The 17,337-nt window shown below is 52.0% G+C and overlaps 1 protein-coding gene across 1 annotated transcript; it reads right to left on the bottom strand.

Moving 5' to 3' along the window:
- Positions 1-10,470: 10,470 nt before the first annotated feature.
- On the bottom strand, positions 10,471-14,292 carry LOC103893690 (Krueppel-like factor 15). The gene is made up of 2 exons (XM_009272911.2): positions 13,355-14,292; positions 10,471-10,648 (listed from the first exon to the last, which is right to left on the bottom strand). The coding sequence occupies exons 1-2, from the start codon at positions 14,290-14,292 to the stop codon at positions 10,471-10,473; spliced, it is 1,116 nt and encodes a 371-aa protein (XP_009271186.2).
- Positions 14,293-17,337: the final 3,045 nt, after the last annotated feature.

Raw genomic sequence — 17,337 nt, 5'->3', positions numbered from 1 at the left:
CCCAACGCGGCCGCTCTTCGCCTGCCAGCGCCGACGTCCTCCCGCGAGCAGAGCCGCCTGCTTTTTCCCGCGCCGAGAAAGTTGCACGTGAAACGATTTGCTCCCAGGAGGAAGGCACTGCCACGCGCCTGCGGTCTCCCCGGGGCAGACGGTGGCACCAGGCCGCTCGGTTCAAGAAACCCACCCGGAGGTACTCCCCGCAGGCGGCCACGGGGTTCGGCCAGGGCGTGGTGGATGCCCTCCGTCCCTGGATCCTTTGCATGGCTCACCCGATCCTAACACGCTGGCGGCAAAGGGCACGATGCCTTCGCGCTCCCCAGACCGAGCAGAAGGGAGAGGCGATCCCGGGCTTGCTGCAGGAGGGCAGGCAGGAGACTGCAGGCACAGCAGCAGCTTTAATCACGCTGAAGCTCATTAAAGCGGCCCATGCCCACACTCGAGTCCCCAGGAAACTGCTCTTCCATGGCCAGGTACTGTTTATTACTAATGTGCGCTGCCTTGGCCTACAGATGAGCGGTCTCAGTCCCAAGGTATCTACTAAAAAAAAGCAGTCTTCCTAACAGTGGGAGAGCAGAGTTATTTTCCACTGGATCAGGCATCGGGAGCAGAAGGTGAAGTGCCGAGAAGGCAGCGCTCTCCCGCTTCCCTCCGCTGAGCAAACAGCCCTCGCTGCCTCGCCATCAGATTCCCACCCATTGGCAGAGAAGAAAAAAATTTAAGGAGCACTTCACTGTCAAACACTGCACATGCCAAAACACGCAGCTTTCAGCTTCCTAGGCACATGCCGGTAAAAGGTTAGCTGCGTTAGTGCTAAGTCTCCTCCGCGCATTTCACCCCACTGCCTTCTCACAAAGTTGAGCCCTGCTCGACACGTGGGTAGAAGCCAAAGCACCGCACAGCCAGGTGCATTTTTGCTGGGGACGCCCCACCACCCCCAAACACACCAGTTGTAGCTCAGATCCCAGTTAAGCCTGAGCAGCTCCAGCTGCGGTTAATGCTGTTTCTACGAAGGCCAGTTCCGTACCCTTACCAGGTCATCTCCTTCAGCTGGTCCCATGTCATGGAGCCGAAGGACAAGCACATGAAGTGAAAGGAGGTTCGTAAACTCGGGAGCAAGGCAGAGAGCACAATGCTGCATTTCACAGCACCTTTAAATAACCCCTTACCAGCACTTACTGCACAGTCACAGGGGATCAGAAGGGAGATGAAAGCAGAGAAAGTAAGGGAGTTTAGGGAATCGAGATGTCTTTTAACTACAGGGAAGAAGTACGGGGTTTTCCCCCAAAGCGTGCTTTCTCTCATGGGGAGAGGGCAAGTTTTCAACCAAGCTGACCATTATTTATTTATTTACAGAAGTTGACCACCACATTTTAAAATAAAAGAGAATGGTTTCCATTTTTCCCACCTCCACTTTCAATTAAAAAACAAAAAAAAGTGTGAGAGAGGTTGGGCAGGGAGGGGAAGAAAAGAAAAAGGCGAGGAAAAAGGACAAGAAAATTCCCCACAAAAGTCCAGAGTCCGTTTCTTCAGCTTTCAAAATAATTAAAGCCCCTTTGAAATGAAAGCATGTGCTGGTTTTCTTTTCTTTTTCCCATGGAAAGCATCGGACATTATTTCCAGAGAGCACTTCACGTTATCAGGACTGCTTTTCCCTTGGGAATGCCCAAGCCAGGAAGCACTGACCCAGGAACAAAGGTCTGGAGCTCAGGAGACCCTCTCCCAGGAGGCCCTCTCCCATGGCACTGAGCCGTAGCCTCCCCACCTCTACAGAACAAAGGTCTGGAGCTCAGGAGACCCTCTTCCATGGCACTGAGCCGTAGCCTCCTCACCTCTACCTGGTCATCTGCGCTGCAGATGACTCAAATACAACTCCACGGGTGAGCCAGACCTGCTAACAAACACCACAAGCCTTTGGTCAAGCACTTCCCTGCGCCCGTCCCTCTTTTCTTCTTCTGCTGTGCTCCATCCTAACCTCCTGCTCTTTTTAGGGCTTGGACTCCTTCTCCCACACCGAATCAAAAAACAAAGAGGAAAACAAAGAAAAGCCCTGTGCTCTCTCCGACTCTTCCTGTACAGTCACACGTGGGAGGTTTGCCAACATCTGCATGTGTGTACCTCAAACGGAGCTAAATCCATTTCTTTGGGAGAGGACCAGCACCTGGGTTTGCACATCTCGCTCAGGGAGCGCTCCTGAAACCAGCTGGTTTTTCCGGGAGCTCCCGTAGCCTTTGCGGTGATGAACACCCTGCGGGAGTGCGCACACCGTGCCGTTTCTTTGAGTACCTTTTCCTCATTTGGCACCGAGCATCACTTGCAAAGTGGGAGAATGACACGGCTCCTAAAAGGAACATTTCACAAGGTACGTGATCACACAAACCCGGTGTTTCAGCACGCGTGCCAGACTCAAGCGGGGTCCGAACATGTTTTGCAAGGCAAGTAGCAGAGCTCCATCTCCGAGCGCACCACCACAACTCCAGATTCTTCCCTGACCTTGTTTCCACTTGCCATCAGCAAAATCTATCAGCACACCCAAAAATTTCGTATCTCCTTAGCACTCAGTTAGGAAACAACGCATGAGCTGTACCCAAAAAGACAGTGCAGGCTGCCATGGAGGAGGGACAGCACACAAAAAATCAACTCCGCTCCGCCCTAGCATCCAAGGGACCTAAAGGGCTTCGGCTACAGCTGTATCAGCTGGGGCGACCCCACTGACAAACAATCCAAGCGGCTTTTTTAGAGGGATGATAAATTTCCTACTTCGTGCAACTCCCACTTTGTTCTGCTTCCCCTGCTGTGGGTTTGCAATCCAACGTGGGCTTGTTCCTATCTTAGACAACATCACAAGGGAAAAAATACAGGACAGACAAAGGGATGGAATAAAATAAAGCAGGCAACAAGGCAGGGTTTGGAAAAAGCTCATCTGCAAAGACCTTTTAAAAAGCAGCTCACGTGCAAAGGCATTTTAAAGATGCTTTTAAAGAGAAAGCATTTTAAAGAGAAAGAGGCAGCAGAAAAAGGAAGTCAAACGAATACATTTCAGTTGGGATTTCTGGTGAAGGTTAATCAGACGGCAGCACCTAGAAATAGATTTTGCAAGTTCTGAGGCAAGGACAAAGTCATGAAGTGATACGTAACTGCCAGTTCTAGGAAAACACAGGACAACCCAGCCAGAAAAGCACAGAGATTTCTAAAAGCAATGACTTATCTTACTGCAAGGTTCTGACTTTGCCACCACATGGTCGTTGGCTTGAAAGAGTGACAGGAGGGAGCGGGGAAGCACAGGCACCGGGAAGGCCAGAAAACTACACAACAGCTAATCAGACCCTAACGAGGGAGGCCTTGTTCCAGAATTCGGAGGTGCTATTTTAATACAGCTCCCAACTCTGAGACCGAGCTTTGCAAGAGTACCGGGCATCTAAAAGTCATGAAATAAGCAGAACAGCTACGAGAGGTTTCGTGCCTCATTAGTGAGAGGATACGCTCACAAGGGAAAAGCCTTTAGATCAAGGAAGGGTTGTTTGTGGGTTTTCAAAGTTTCACAACGAAAATCCACTCGTCGCTCTCTCAAGAGGGATGCTCTCAGGAAGCTTAATGCTTAACGCCTTCTTGGATCACTAAGGCTTCAGTTACCAATATTAGTGCCTTACACCATAGCTCCTAAGACATCCTTGGAGGTGAAAGCGGGGGGAAGGCGAGCCCCCCCGCTCGCTTTCGGAAGTGCCCGGAAAGCTGGGTTGCTGGACACAAGCGGCCGGAGCAGCCCAAGTCACGCAGCAGCACGGACGTGCAGCGGGAAGGTCCGGCTCTGGGGCTGCCAACCGTCCCCTTACCCTTCAGAAGCTCTACCAAAAAGTGGGCACGAGTGCTAGTTTGCCTACGAGGCCTAGATGGTGCTAGTCATCAACCTGACAAGTTTTACAGCAGGAAATCTGCTGTCGCTCGGTTCAGAGCAGCTTCACACCACGATCGCAACCCACAGCAAAGCCCCGGCTCCTCGCAGAGATGCCACCCCCAGCATCCCAGGATGTGGTGGCACTTGCTCATGCGGGAAGTCATCACTTCACAGAGCTCCCGAAGATGCTGCAGGATGCCCACGGAGTATTACAGGGCACAGAGGGGTCCACAAATACCAGCTGCCTTTGCTGAAGCTAAAAGGAGCACCTTGAAGAGGATGGAGAAGTAACCCCGTTCCCATCCTCGTGTTCTCTTTCATGTCCAAGCTGCCAATGATCTCATATTTCTCAGACCCGATAAAGCCTTTTTGCACTCAGTTCTCTGGGTTTCCTTTGCAGAGAGCAGCTCTGCCTCTGCTTTGGTGTTTGCTGATGCTCTCAAAAAAGCCACAGATCTGCGCTGGTTTCAAACCCTCGTTAGTTCTGAGTCTACGAACGCAAGAGCCCCTGCCGCGAGGACCAGGCAATCTGCACGCTCAGAGCAGATAAGAGGGAGAGAGGAAGTTCAGCGTCCTGCAGCAGGCGCAGGGTGGCTAATCCAGTCCACGAGCCTCCATCTCCACTCCCCCAGGAGGTATTTGACTGGGGCAAGTCCGAGGCTTTGTCAGCAGCCAGCCGTGCAGGGGAGTCCACTGCTGTAGTAAATGCTCCAGAGTTAAACACTTTGCTGAGCAGGACGTGCAATGCCCAGATCATACAACAGCTGTTAATATTCAGAGGTACACTCAATACCTCATTTCAGGAAAAAGGAGAATTACCCAGTTACACGAGAACTTCACTACACAGTGAGGAACTAGATACAGCGGGAGAAAGGCTGGGTTTTTTCAGAAGGGCTAGTCTCCACTGACTCAGATAGGCTTGGAGGTGGTTTCAGGTGCTTATGAAAGTTAAGCCCTAAAGCTGTGCACCAGAGGATCTCTCTGGTTATTACACAACCTTGCCAAACTAGTTTCCACCGTGTTATCTACGCAGCCCTTGTCCTACTAAAAGCACGATTCCCCTTGTGAAGTTCCCACATCCTGAATAAAATTCCCGGATACAACTCTTAAAAACCTCACGGGTTCTCCTCCCAGCCCGACCCAGCAGCACCGTCACAGCTGGTAACAACAGGGCAAAGTCAGGACCCATCGTGACCATTTAAAGGACATCTAGAATTTCATTTCAGAGCCTGTTGTTTGTGCAAACAACCCAAGGTCTGAAATAGAAGAGGTGAGAAGCAGGCTGCAGTGCGTTCAGCTCTCTTCGCAAGGAGCTGTGAAACTGCACTTGGGGAGAAATTGGTGCAATTCACAGAGAAAAGCCAACGTTTCCAAAAGCGAACACAGATCCACGGACGTCAAATCGCATATCTGATTTCCCTTCCTCCCACCACGTACTTTCTAAGCCAAAAAAGGCTTTATCTGTGTGGATTTTCCAGGGAAGCCGAGAAGGATAAGCCCGTTCTGTTCCACTGCCCAGTTCCTGGATCAAACAACAAGAAATGGCACTGCTGACCGGGTACCGTCACCCCCATCCTCTCCTGCAGGGCTCCAGCCAGGGAATTTATCACATCAGCTGGGAACCTTCCCCCAGCAAGGCAGCTCAGACAAAACAGCAGAAAACAAAGTGTTTTACCTGCACAGGCAGCGGAGAGCAGCTCCCAGGAAAGGTGCACCCCTGCAAACAATCTGTCCGAAGTCCATGCTAAAAACAAGCACCCAGCCTGGGGTTGGGATCACCGAGCCCTGCGGGGCAAGCGACGAACAAAAGCCAATCACTCACTAGCTTTATTCCTACACAGAGATGTTCCTCCCTGCTCCAGCCACCCTGCGAGTGGACTTGTGCCTACTTAGAAAGCTGATTATGAAGCAGTAAGTCATCCAGCATGGCCAGGCCAAGTCAATCCAGCCAGCTGTTTTAATTTAGCTCTTTTCTTCATTAAGGTTCGCTGTGCCCTTAACCCCTCCGTTCCCAGGGCAGTAGCTCCGGGGAGCTCCCCGAGAGCCTGCTCACCGGCTGACAGAGGGGAGAGGCCAGCAGAGCATCAGCTGCAGCTCAAGGCCATGACATATCCCACTTCTTTGCAAGGAAACGTTGTGTTTTATGCTTAGCCGTGGCTCCAGAAGAGCTTGAACCACGTCCTGGGACACAGGCAAACCAACAAGGGGCTCCTGTCCCTTTTGCTTCCAGCTTCAGGCCCAAGAAGTGCTGTTGAGCCACCCGAGGGTTAACGCCTTGCTGATAGGGCTGCAAACCTTCTCCACCTCTTTCCCATTACCAGCTCCGACCTTTTGTTACTCAGGGCCGGGATCTGGCCCAGCTAGTGGCTAGCTGGCGAGGCAGCTGAGGAACCCTCAACTGACCCTCTTTGCTCCTGCAAATGTTTGCCTGTTTTCCAGCCTGTGCGGCCCCATGCCCACAAAGGCCCTTTCCTGCTCTTCCGAGAAAACTCAAGGCTCCAGTTTGCTCCCTGCCCCAAGCCAGCTTCTGCTGCTCAACGTCCAGGAGAAAGAGAAACTACGCCAAGAACTGCATTTGCCCCAAATAAAACTGGCCTCTGGAAGGGAGAATCGTTAATAAAATTCCAGCTCTGATTTTACTGGGACAAAAAAAGAAAAATCTAATGCTATGATCCATCTTAGAGATATATTTCCAAAGGGGCCTGAAACCAAACTGTGGATTTGCACTGGCCCTTATCTCATCTCGAAGGATGAGCAGCCAGCACGAGCTCCACGTGGGCTGCAGCTTGGGGATGTCAGTGCTGTCACTTACGCTGCTGAAGATGGAGGACTCTGCACTGCGTACTGCTATACCCAGAGCCACAGCTGCAAATTTAGAAACATTGCCTGAATTTCTCTCTGTGCTCTCCCACGTCCTGCCCTGCTACAACTCCTGTCTGCTTGCGTCTAATTTCTTAAAAAGCACTGCTTAGCAACCTGACAGCCTTTTCACTTTGAGCACAAGGCAGCCAGTTCCTCCCATTCCCACTCCACCAGCGGGGAGTTGGCAGGCACACATCCCCGTTCGTTTAACAGCACCATCTGAGATGGAGCCAGGGTTACAACCCAGCAGCCTCGGTGACACAAGGGCAGGTTGTGTCACCTCTTGGCAGCTCCAATGTATTTTTGTCTGTGGGAATACAGAAGGGTCCTCGTCCCTCCTGATGCCACAGATCTCATCCGTACTTCCACAATGAACGTTTCTGCTGTGGAGTAATATCCTCACTGGAGCAAAGGATAGGTAATTACAGAGCCTTCAGTAAACCTTTTAAGCTATTCATCCACAGTCCCCAGAGGGAAGCAGGTGGGACTATAATAGGCATTGCACAAGAGATACGTATCTAGGGTATTTTATTTTATAAAAATCTCTCCCCTCCCTTTGCGGTTTGTTTAAAAGGAATGGCAAAACAAACAGGTAAGCTGCAAGTCACCGCTGCCAGCGCTCCCAGCCCTGTCTTCCACGGCGGATCCACCCCAGGACCGGCGTGGACTCTGTGGGAGCTGCTCAGCAGATAAGCTGCTGGAGAACAGAGAAGGGCCTCGGACTAATGATGAGGCACAGCTCTTCTTGCTTCACAGTTTGGAAACATGCAATCTCCCCAGTCGCCTTCAGCTGGGAGCAGAGGGAGGCAGGACGGGGCAGGTCCAAAATGAACAGGGAGTGCTGTGAGAGAGTCTGGAGCAAGGGAGAAGAGCAAAGAGGGACAGATAAAAGCACGAGACGGGCATGAGTCATGTTGGCACATGGCCTCCAAAGACAGCCCTCAAGCAAAGAGGGTATGAAGTAAATTCCTAGTCAGGCAAAAATCCACTAAAACAAAAGGCAACCCAAAATAGGCTCTTGCATACCTGTCTCCTCTGGCTCATCATTAAAGGTTCAGCATCACACGAACTCGGGCTGTGTTTCTTGCTGGCATCTGGTCACGCTTGGCCAGGCCAGGGCAGAGGTGGGAGCACTCACGGTGCGTTGGGAGAGCGCTCGCTCCCCGAGGCAGGCCCAGATCTCCAGCTAATCGTTGCAAAAGCTGCCTTCCTTCCCCAGAGGGGAGAGCTCTCTCTCCAAAGAGTCAACATGAGGGTTGCAGGTCTTACACACTTCCACTTGCACACACAGGAAAGAAACCCCGCTGCAGGCAGCTACTTTCCGTTCAGCCTATCCACGCCTCCCCACTTATGAGCTAAGGATGAAAGAGTTTAAGCTGGGATCCAGAAACCAGCCCTCCCAGACCTTTGGGGAAAGCTTGGTTCTGAAGTCAAGCAGCGTGGCTCCAGCTATTTCTGTCGTAAACCCTGCTCTCCCGCCTGGGGATTAGGAAAGCAAGCAATGCAGGTGTTCTCCGAGAAACACGCAACCCGGGCACGCCAGCTCTTTGGAAACCTAACAGCAGATCCATTAGCTGCGGCGCACGCTGCAGCCTTGCAGCTGGGTGAGCCGCAAGTCGGTTCCCTGCTACGCTGGGGCTGGAAGCTGGCCAGCGAGCCTTCCTTCAGCTGCTGGCCTGCTTGTTTTTACAATAAAGAATCCAAACCCCAAGCCAGCTTTAGGAACGTTTCTCCTCTGCAGAAACATCGTTTCTGCACACTGAATTTTCCACTTTAGAGAAACTTTTGCCATTTATAGGGGCCAAAGGCATGGGGGAAACAGACCCTTCGCTTTGGTGCTTGTATAGTCACCTGCACCGCCAGGTCCCGGGTGGCCTGTGGCCCCGCAGCACTGGAACAACAAACAGCAGAAGAAACAAGTTCATCATGGGGACCCTCAGTGTACCGTAGAACCTCAGTGGTGGAAAGTGCCCTACCCCATCCATCTCCAATCTCTGCAGCAGCAGCATCTCCTTCAGGGGCAGCATAAGCATCCCCAGATATTCTAGGCTACGAATCAATCAAGGATTTTCAGCTCCCTTGCTCCTTCTTCCCCTGAAGTCACACTGCGGTAGCTTCTCAACAAAGCTGGAAGAGCTCCGGTCACCGCGCTGAGGAAGGAGCAGCCACCAACAGCAAACATCTCCAGCCACACGATGCTGTCACTAGGACGGATTTTCAAACTGCTTTACAAGCTTGTGTTTCTCACACAGAAGTTTGGTGTCTCGTCCAAAGACGCTTGTACCAACCCTTAGAGCAGGACACCATATCCATCCTCACCAGTCTGGCTTTTTCCTTCCCCAGAGTCATCACTCGAAAAGGGCTGCAGGGACCAAAGAACAACCTCTTTGCTGTACAGACATGCCCTCCACAGGGCACGGAAAAGTGTTTAGCTCATTTCCCTGTCCTTATTTTGGGTATACCCCAACACTCCTCACTACAGCCAGCTCAAGGGCAGCTTGAGACAAGTGCCTGAAGTCCTACCCTGGAAGAGCACTGGGGTAACAGCAGAATGGCACGAGCACACCTGAGTTGAAAAGAGCCTGCAGGTGCTAAATATCAGCTTGAGACATGCTGGCAAAGCCACATAGAAAGGGCACACTGCCTAACTCAAACTCCTGACGCTTATTCTTTGTTTGTACAAGCACCTAATTCCCTCCCAGATATTTGCAAAAGCTCGGGAAGTTGGCACAGTAGCAAGGAGTTGGCCTTTAATTAACCAGAAGTCAAATACAAAAAGGACGTCAGCAACCTGCGAGCTGCACTGCTCCCCCTGACCGGAGTGTTCAGCTCTTCTGTGGGTCCATACACATTGGTGTCCCTCCATACCGCTGTTCTTTCATGCCAGCGTGTAAAACAGGACTTTGCTGGTGCTGCTTACATTTCTCCTGATCCCCTTTCAACACACACCGTTGAGCGAGCAGAACAGATGCATTTCCCACCCCCCTCAAACCATAGCCACAACGTCACACTCCCCAAGGACACCAGCGCGCCCAGTGCCAGTCAGGTGAAAAACCACCAACACAGAAAAGCAGAGTTAGGGACAACACAACCACCATCTCAACCACACCGGAAAAGCCGTCCCCAACGTCTGCCTTCAGCCCCCCCAGCTGCTGCACAACACACCATCACCACCACCCCCATCCATCCACGGTTCTGCCTGTCTGGGGATGCCACCCTGCCAGATGGGCTCGCGCACAGGTTTCTGGGTGAGTCCAGCCAGAACAAATTCTCTCTGGCTGCCTTGGAAATGCTGCTGACCGAGAGAGCCTTGGGATGCCGGTGTGACTCGCAGCTGCAGCAGCCCAGGGGGTGCCCCACGGTGGGGATGGAGAGCTGTAAGCCAGTTCTTGCCTGTCACACTGCAGCAGACAGGTGACACCCACAAGCTGTGCAAAGGGATCTTGTAACGCTGTCCTCTACCCCAGCCCCGCTTCCCTACACGCACTCACCCTGAATTAACTTAGGTTTCCATCACATGTATTTAAGAGAGGGATAGTAGTACCAGAAACAGACCCTGAATATAGGTCATCCTTGAATAAAGGTGTAACAGTGGATTTCCCATAATTTTTTAAAGAAAGTCATTTCCCCTCTTCATTAGCGTAGTGCTTTTTGCATTCTCTTTGCCCGGCTTCGGGGCCTCCCGGACTCAGCCTCGTAAGGACGAGCAGCAAGACTTAACTTCTGCTGCCGCCCTGAAGTGTCCGCTGGCTGTACAGCTGGCCCCGGTGGATCTTCATGTGTTTGGCTAAATGGTCACTGCGGGCAAACTTCTTCTCGCAGGCGGCACACTGGTACGGCTTGACACCGGAGTGGGAGCGCTTGTGACGGGAGAGCTCATCCGACCGGGAAAACCTGTGGGAGAAGGGAAGCATGGTGGATCCAGCCTTCGCTGCTAGACAGGACAGTGAACAAGAGGACCCCGGCACGTGGGAGGCTGTCTCTGCCACAGCCTCTTGGGGTGACCCTAGACAGGTCACTTCTGTTCCGCTCCATCCAATCTACCAGTGAGGCACAGGTACCCCAGGCTCCTGCTGGAGGAACGGAAAGAAATAAACCCCTCCAAGGGGTGATTTAGAGAGAGGAAAGAGGAAAAGAATTAATTTCTTTCCTTAAAGGACACTGTCCACCTATGTCCTTCCTTTGTTTTAGACTTGCTGAAACCTTTGGGAGCTGACAGCCCCAAGGCCAGGTGCTGAGAGAAATTGCTTTTTGGGGCACCAGCCCAGGCTGGCAGTGACTGAAGGACACCGTTCAGAAGCCTGTGTGGAAAGGCTCTACTATAACTTCCCACATCCAGCCAAGAAGAGCATCGCTGTTGAGAGAAGGCTTGTTTTTCCTGGGAGAGTGTGGGTTCTCCTTGTAAAGTCTGAGCGTCCCCTTGTTTCTCAGAATGGCCACGAGTTTTCACTGTCAGCCTGGGCTGGACTGGGAGCTGGGGAGAGAGAAGCAGCCTGTCAGCTGGCTTAAATACCAAGCACAAGGGAGGAAAACCAAATGCACCCAGCCTGGGGCACAGAAGCAGAGGTTTCCATGCCGAAGCAAGTTGACTGCTGTTCCGAGGATGCGGTAACAAGGACCACAGAAATACCCAGTGTTCAGACTGCTTGCCTGTGTAATTCCCACACCTGGAGCAGATCAGCTGAACAGCCTAGAAAGTCCCTTTAACCACATGCATGTCCCCACTTAATTCTCCTGCACCCTTTCTTCCACCCGGCACACACAGATCCAGACCTGGGGGCAGCTGCAGCAAGTTGGTCCACAGCAGTTTTATGAGTGCCACCTCAAAGGTATCAACAAGGCCTGGGAGCTGGTGTGACTTCAGCATGCTTTCCACGTCCGAGTGTCAGGGGAGTGCTGGAGAGGAAGGCTGGACAGGATTTACTCCTGTGCTGCCTCTAAGGAGCCAACACAGATGGCAGGAGTATTAGGACGGAAGGGGTTTTCCATCTGACTGAAACATGCCCACGCAAAGAAGCACAAAGCAAGGAGCTTCAGATGTAACCCCAGACTCCCAGAGATAGGATTTCGAGCTTACACCTGGTACAGTAAATACTGCGCCTGCTCACAAAGGGCTCTGTGAAAACAAAATGCGTCCCAAGGCCATCCTCAGGTCTTTCATACAAACCACTGACTTATTTTCCAGCTTTATTGCAAGAAGTGAGTTCCAAGGTCTCAGCTCCTCATAGAAAGCAGGGCCAGGAGAAATGACATATATATTTACAGTTAGGGTCACATCTAGGAAAGGGAGCACGGCCCGGAGAACCCCAGCCGCAGCTGAGTACATCACTCGATAGTGTAACTGCTCCCACGGAGGGGGAGGGCAGGGCAGCAAGTGAAGCAGAGCAACCCTGCAGGATGCCATCGTACAGGCTAGCACCATCCCTTTCCTCCTTCCCAGAGGGAAAAGTGATACTTGTGTGGTTGCCATTGTCCCCTTCCTCAATCCCCAGGCTCCGAGCGTCCGGCGCAGGAGGGTTCAGCAGTACTGGTTGGTAATGGAAAAGGAGCTGATGCCTATAAACATGTACTGTGGTTATAGGTGAAATGGAGGGACAATTGCTGATGGCAAAGGGACAGCAGCTTGGCAAGAGGGAGTCCCAAAATTCAGATCTAGCCTCATACCTTCCAGAGTTTCGCCACGCTGAGACAGAAGCCGTAACGCACCATTCAGGGAAACAAGGCAGCGAGCATATGCCAAAGCATTGCATAAGAAACCAGGCAAGCTCAGTGCTGCCAGCGCCAGTTTTCTTTGTGATATGCTTTGAGATCTGCTGATGAAAAGTGCTACGCAAGACCTGAGGACTATTAGCCCTTCTTGCCAAAGGCTGTACTGAGCATCCTGCCCCCCGGGACAGGTACGCGGTACCAGGAAGCGAACACCACAGCAGAAAAATAATCAGAGAAGTGCAGCAAGATTAAAAAGCAGGGTTAATTTAGGGAACACAGATGAAAGAAAACGACAACCACCATCATGTGCAGAGCAAACAAAAGTAAATGCAACATGGAGATACACTACAGGCCCACAGGTGTCTGAGGGATACAAGCAGCCAAGAGGGCAGGCAAACAGCAAGAGAAAGCAAAGGGTTGCTAAACAAACACAGAACTATGCACTGACTCCCGAGGAAGCAGTGAGACTCCTATTTCCTGGGACAAATATTAATGGGAAAAGCCATTTTTGTAGCCCAACTGCAGAAATTGTCCTGAGCCAGACAGAGAAAGCTTGCAAAACTACAACATCACTTGGAAAAGCTGTATGGCCAGACGGTGTTTAGGCACCCAGTTCAAGGGGGATTTGCGGTGTTTGGGAGAGTGTCAGCTACGCTTCCCCAGCTGGAGGTTTTCAGCACTTTTGGACCGAGTGAAAACTACACAAAGCGCTCAACAAACTTTACTCCTCCAGGCCTCCTTCCAGCTCTCACCTATAATTCACTCAGGAAAGAAATCCTGTGATTTTATCCTGGATTTTCACTAGCCAACAGCTCTCCTGCCTCTTGGCAAGCAATGGCAGGCCTTTGGTGGGGACACCCATTTGCACAGTGTCCCGCGGCTCCCACTTACCGCCAGCCACAGTTGGGCCAAGCACAAGTGTAGGGTTTCTCGCCGGTGTGCCGACGAAAGTGAGCCTTGAGGTGGGAACTCTTGGTGTACATCTTGCCGCAGCCCGGGTGCGAGCACTTATGGACGCGGACGAGGGAAGGGGGGGCTTTCTGATACTTGGGCATTGCCTCCACCTCTTGCACATCCCCCGGTGCCTCTGGCCTCATGGCGACTGGCAGGGGGGCAATTTTGACATACTTTTGGTCCATGATGGTCACAGGGGGCTGGACCTGAGGGAGGAGGGACAGGTTTTGGCCCTGCAAGCTGATAACCAGCTGGGCCACCCTGACACCACCTGTAGCACTCTGTGCTAGCGGGCTGCCACTGTCCATCTGGAGAGGCTGGATTTGGAGGACAACAGGAATGCTCCCAGCGGCTACTGCCTGGTCACTACCATCAGCTGTTCCTCCAGGCTGAGCAGCGTTTGAGACCTCTTCTTCTTGAACCACACTGGAGACAGGCTGTCCCCCAGAGCTACCTAAGCTGATCTCAGATTTGATCTCGACCTTCCCTCCAGCTGGGTGAAGCTCGCTTGCTTCATCTTTGAGGAACTCAGCCTTCTCCCTTAGGAACTCCTCAATCTCCTCCAGGGTGGGAGTGAAGTCCTGGGAGAGGCTGCCACAGAAGTCGGGCAGCTTGAGGTGAGCCTCGCAGACAGTGACTTGGTGTTTTGTGTCTTCCCCCTTTGCACTGGACAGGGGGAGCAAGGTGCCTTCAGAGGGGGTGGTGCTGCCTGCAAGGAGATGGCCAGAGCCTTCTGGGAGGCTGGACGCCCTCTTGCTGCCGTGCCCCGGCAGAAGGGATGGCGGCATGCCGCGTTGCAGAGCACTGGCAAAGCTCTCTAGCAGGGAAGAGCTGGTCAAGGAGGGTAGCAGCTCCTGGCAACTCACAGAGACCATTTGTTGACTCACGTCCTCTACCCACACAAAGCTCTTGGCTCGGCTGGATCAGAAGCCTCCGTAAGAGCTCAGTTGGGGCTCCTGAGGCTGCCGGCAGTCTTCATTCATCTGCAAGGGAACACCACCAAGGTTATTTCCAAATTAAAAAACAAACAAGAAAACCTCAACCTTTGAATAAAATGGACTGTGCATTAGAAAGAAAACATCAAAACTAGTCAGTGGCCTTTGTTTTTAAAGAGTCTGTTGCTCAAAAAACACATGCTAACCATTTTCCTGTGCAGGAGGCTAACAGGCTGCAAAGAGCTAGGTCCCCCCCAGAAGCAAACTTCTCTGGGGAGTTTATTAAGGTAAAAATACACAATGAAACACTTCATCCCTCTTCCACCTACGCCAGAGGGCATGTACGCGCTGCTAGATGGCAGAGATGATGACTTGTGGCTTGCAACTAGGAGTTAATTGCGATCCAAGAGAGGGTGCTGGTTCCTCCACACTGCAAATGCTGGTACAACCACAACCTGACAGACCTATCACGGCTGGATTAAAACTAATAAAAATACACAATGAAACACTTCATCCCTCTTCCACCTACGCCAGAGGGCATGTACGCGCTGCTAGATGGCAGAGATGATGACTTGTGGCTTGCAACTAGGAGTTAATTGCGATCCAAGAGAGGGTGCTGGTTCCTCCACACTGCAAATGCTGGTACAACCACAACCTGACAGACCTATCATGGCTGGATTAAAACTAACTAGTCTGGGAATAGATAACAAGACAGCTATGAGAGTGCCTGCTGCCAAACTGCCTGTGCACAGGCACACAGCCTCGCTCTGTGCAAGCACCACAACCGGTGAGTATTCACCAGCAACCACGCTGCTGTGGTTACACTGGCTATCGATGCCTGAACAGGCAAGTTTAAAGCCAGTTCAGGCAAGTCTGCCCGAGCTCAGTCACACCTTCAGAAAGTATCGCATGCAGACTGTCTGGGGTCAGCTCACAGGGCCCTTGAGGACACAAACACCACGTTTCAAAACAGGTGAGAAAGTTCATGTAATCTCCAGGTTAGGCCTGTGCCGTCTCCAGAAGGTGACTGGTCTCCCACGATTCAACACATCAAACCCCGCAGGCCCTGCTGTGGCTCGCAGGTTGTGAGCGCAGCGCCTGAGCACCCACTGAGCAGCCACACACCGTCCCTGCCCCTGCAAGAGGGCAGCCTGGAGACTGCATCCTGCTCCTGCAGCACCTAAACCACCCAAGAAGGCAGGATCTTTTTACTTTTTACATTTAATGCAGAAAGTGAGTTTCCAAGAGAAAGAAGATCTATGCCAAAGTCACTTATGAACCTTTTCCAGAGTGAGTGAGTCCATGAGATTTCTGCAGAGCTGCAAACCAGTCAAGCCAGTCCTTGTTATCAGTGCTCCTCAGGGTCCTGAGAGCTGGGAATGGAAATTTTTGAGCAGTCTGGATGTGATAGAAAGGCTCTTCCTCTTAAGAAGAAATAATCCCCACATCATTCAAAATCTGCTAAGCGCAAGATGCCACGTTGCTCGGGGCCATTGGCAGTGCTGCCCACGGTCTGCCTCCAGCACAACTCTGCTTCAGCAAGTCGTGATGAGCAGAGACCATCGCTGCTCACACGTGAGGTAAGAAAGGTGTTTGGGCCAATCTCAACCTTCAGGCTTCAAGTTTCCATCACAACACAAATTCGTGCTCTGAACCATCACCTTCAAGGCAGCACCCAATTCCACTCCTTCCTCCACACCAATTTTATGATCTCTTTCTAATCTCTGCTTCTCTGACTCTCGTCTCCTTTTTCTACAAGCTTCAGAGGCTAGAAAAGCCTTCCCCCTCTGGCTACCAAACACTTCTGTTTACTTCTTCCAGAAAGTCTTAAAATCTCATTTTCCAACAAGGTCTCCTTGCAGAGCAGCTCAGGATGTCTCCATCCCTTCAGTATGCCCCCAGGACAACTGAATGAAACTATAAACTCCTTAGCTCAGGAGCCTCATTTAGTACATACCTTGCAAATTCAGAGTGAACAGTTCTGTTGAACTAACAACACGAAGAAAAGCACAACCAGAGGGCAGGAAGGTCCGGTGGTTAAGCTGCTGGCTGGGGACTAAAGAGATCTGAGCAGGGTCTCCTGCTCTGCTGCAGGCTTCTCCTGCAACCTTGGGGTAGTTGCTGGAGTGCTCTGGTCCTGTTTCCCATCTAAGTGGGGGCAATAGTAACGTCCTACCTTACAGAGCGGTGCTAAGGGGAAATGTGTAACCTGGTGGGATGCTCCATTACTAACGGACTTTGTAGATACCTGTTACAGATGTCAGTGCCTTGTCAATCCAAGGCATTTTTGCAAAATGCACGTCAACAGCGCTGTCATCCCAGATAAGCTACTGCAAGAAAATGGAGACCTGACTTTGGCCTTCAGTGAAGCATACTGCAGGACAAGGTCAACGTCGTTTTCAAGCTTCACTTTGCATTTCTATTCCTATAGTTCTGCAGATCCCTAAAGACACCCGATTACTGTATGAAATCAGCAGATGTGCAGTTTGAGCACACAAAGTAATTTGCCCAAGGTCAGTCAACAAGCAGGAGCTGGGAACTCAGCTGAGGGTTACGACTCTCCTCCCGTGACTAAAACACAAACAAACACCTGTAACCTCTTCAGAGCTGTGAATTACGTCCACAGTGTCGGTGCAAAACCTGGACTCACGAAGCCTTTCAGGACAACTACAACATGCCAAATAAGTCAGATGCAGCCAGTGCCACGTGTAGCAGATCCCTCAGCGACAAAGGGATGCCCCCACGCTTCGACCCGGCCAAGGACAAGCGAGCATGAGCAAAGTCTGGCACGACTGCTGCCCCCAAACCCCACCGCGGGGAACAGAGCCAGGAGCAGGCTGGAAGCCCCCGAGGCCGAGGAGATCGAGCCTGGCCCGGCGGCTCCCTTCAACCCCGGGGGGAGGAGAAATAAAACCCCCCGCCCCAGGCCGACCCTGCCTGCCCTCGCCGAGCCGCCCCTCCGCGGCTGCGGGCAGCCTCCCGGGG

This window comes from Aptenodytes forsteri, unplaced genomic scaffold (assembly GCF_000699145.1).
Source record: "Aptenodytes forsteri isolate BGI_AS27 unplaced genomic scaffold, ASM69914v1 Scaffold142, whole genome shotgun sequence".
NCBI classification, from domain to species: Eukaryota; Metazoa; Chordata; class Aves; order Sphenisciformes; family Spheniscidae; genus Aptenodytes; species Aptenodytes forsteri.
This window is presented reverse-complemented; position numbering and strand designations above follow the sequence as displayed.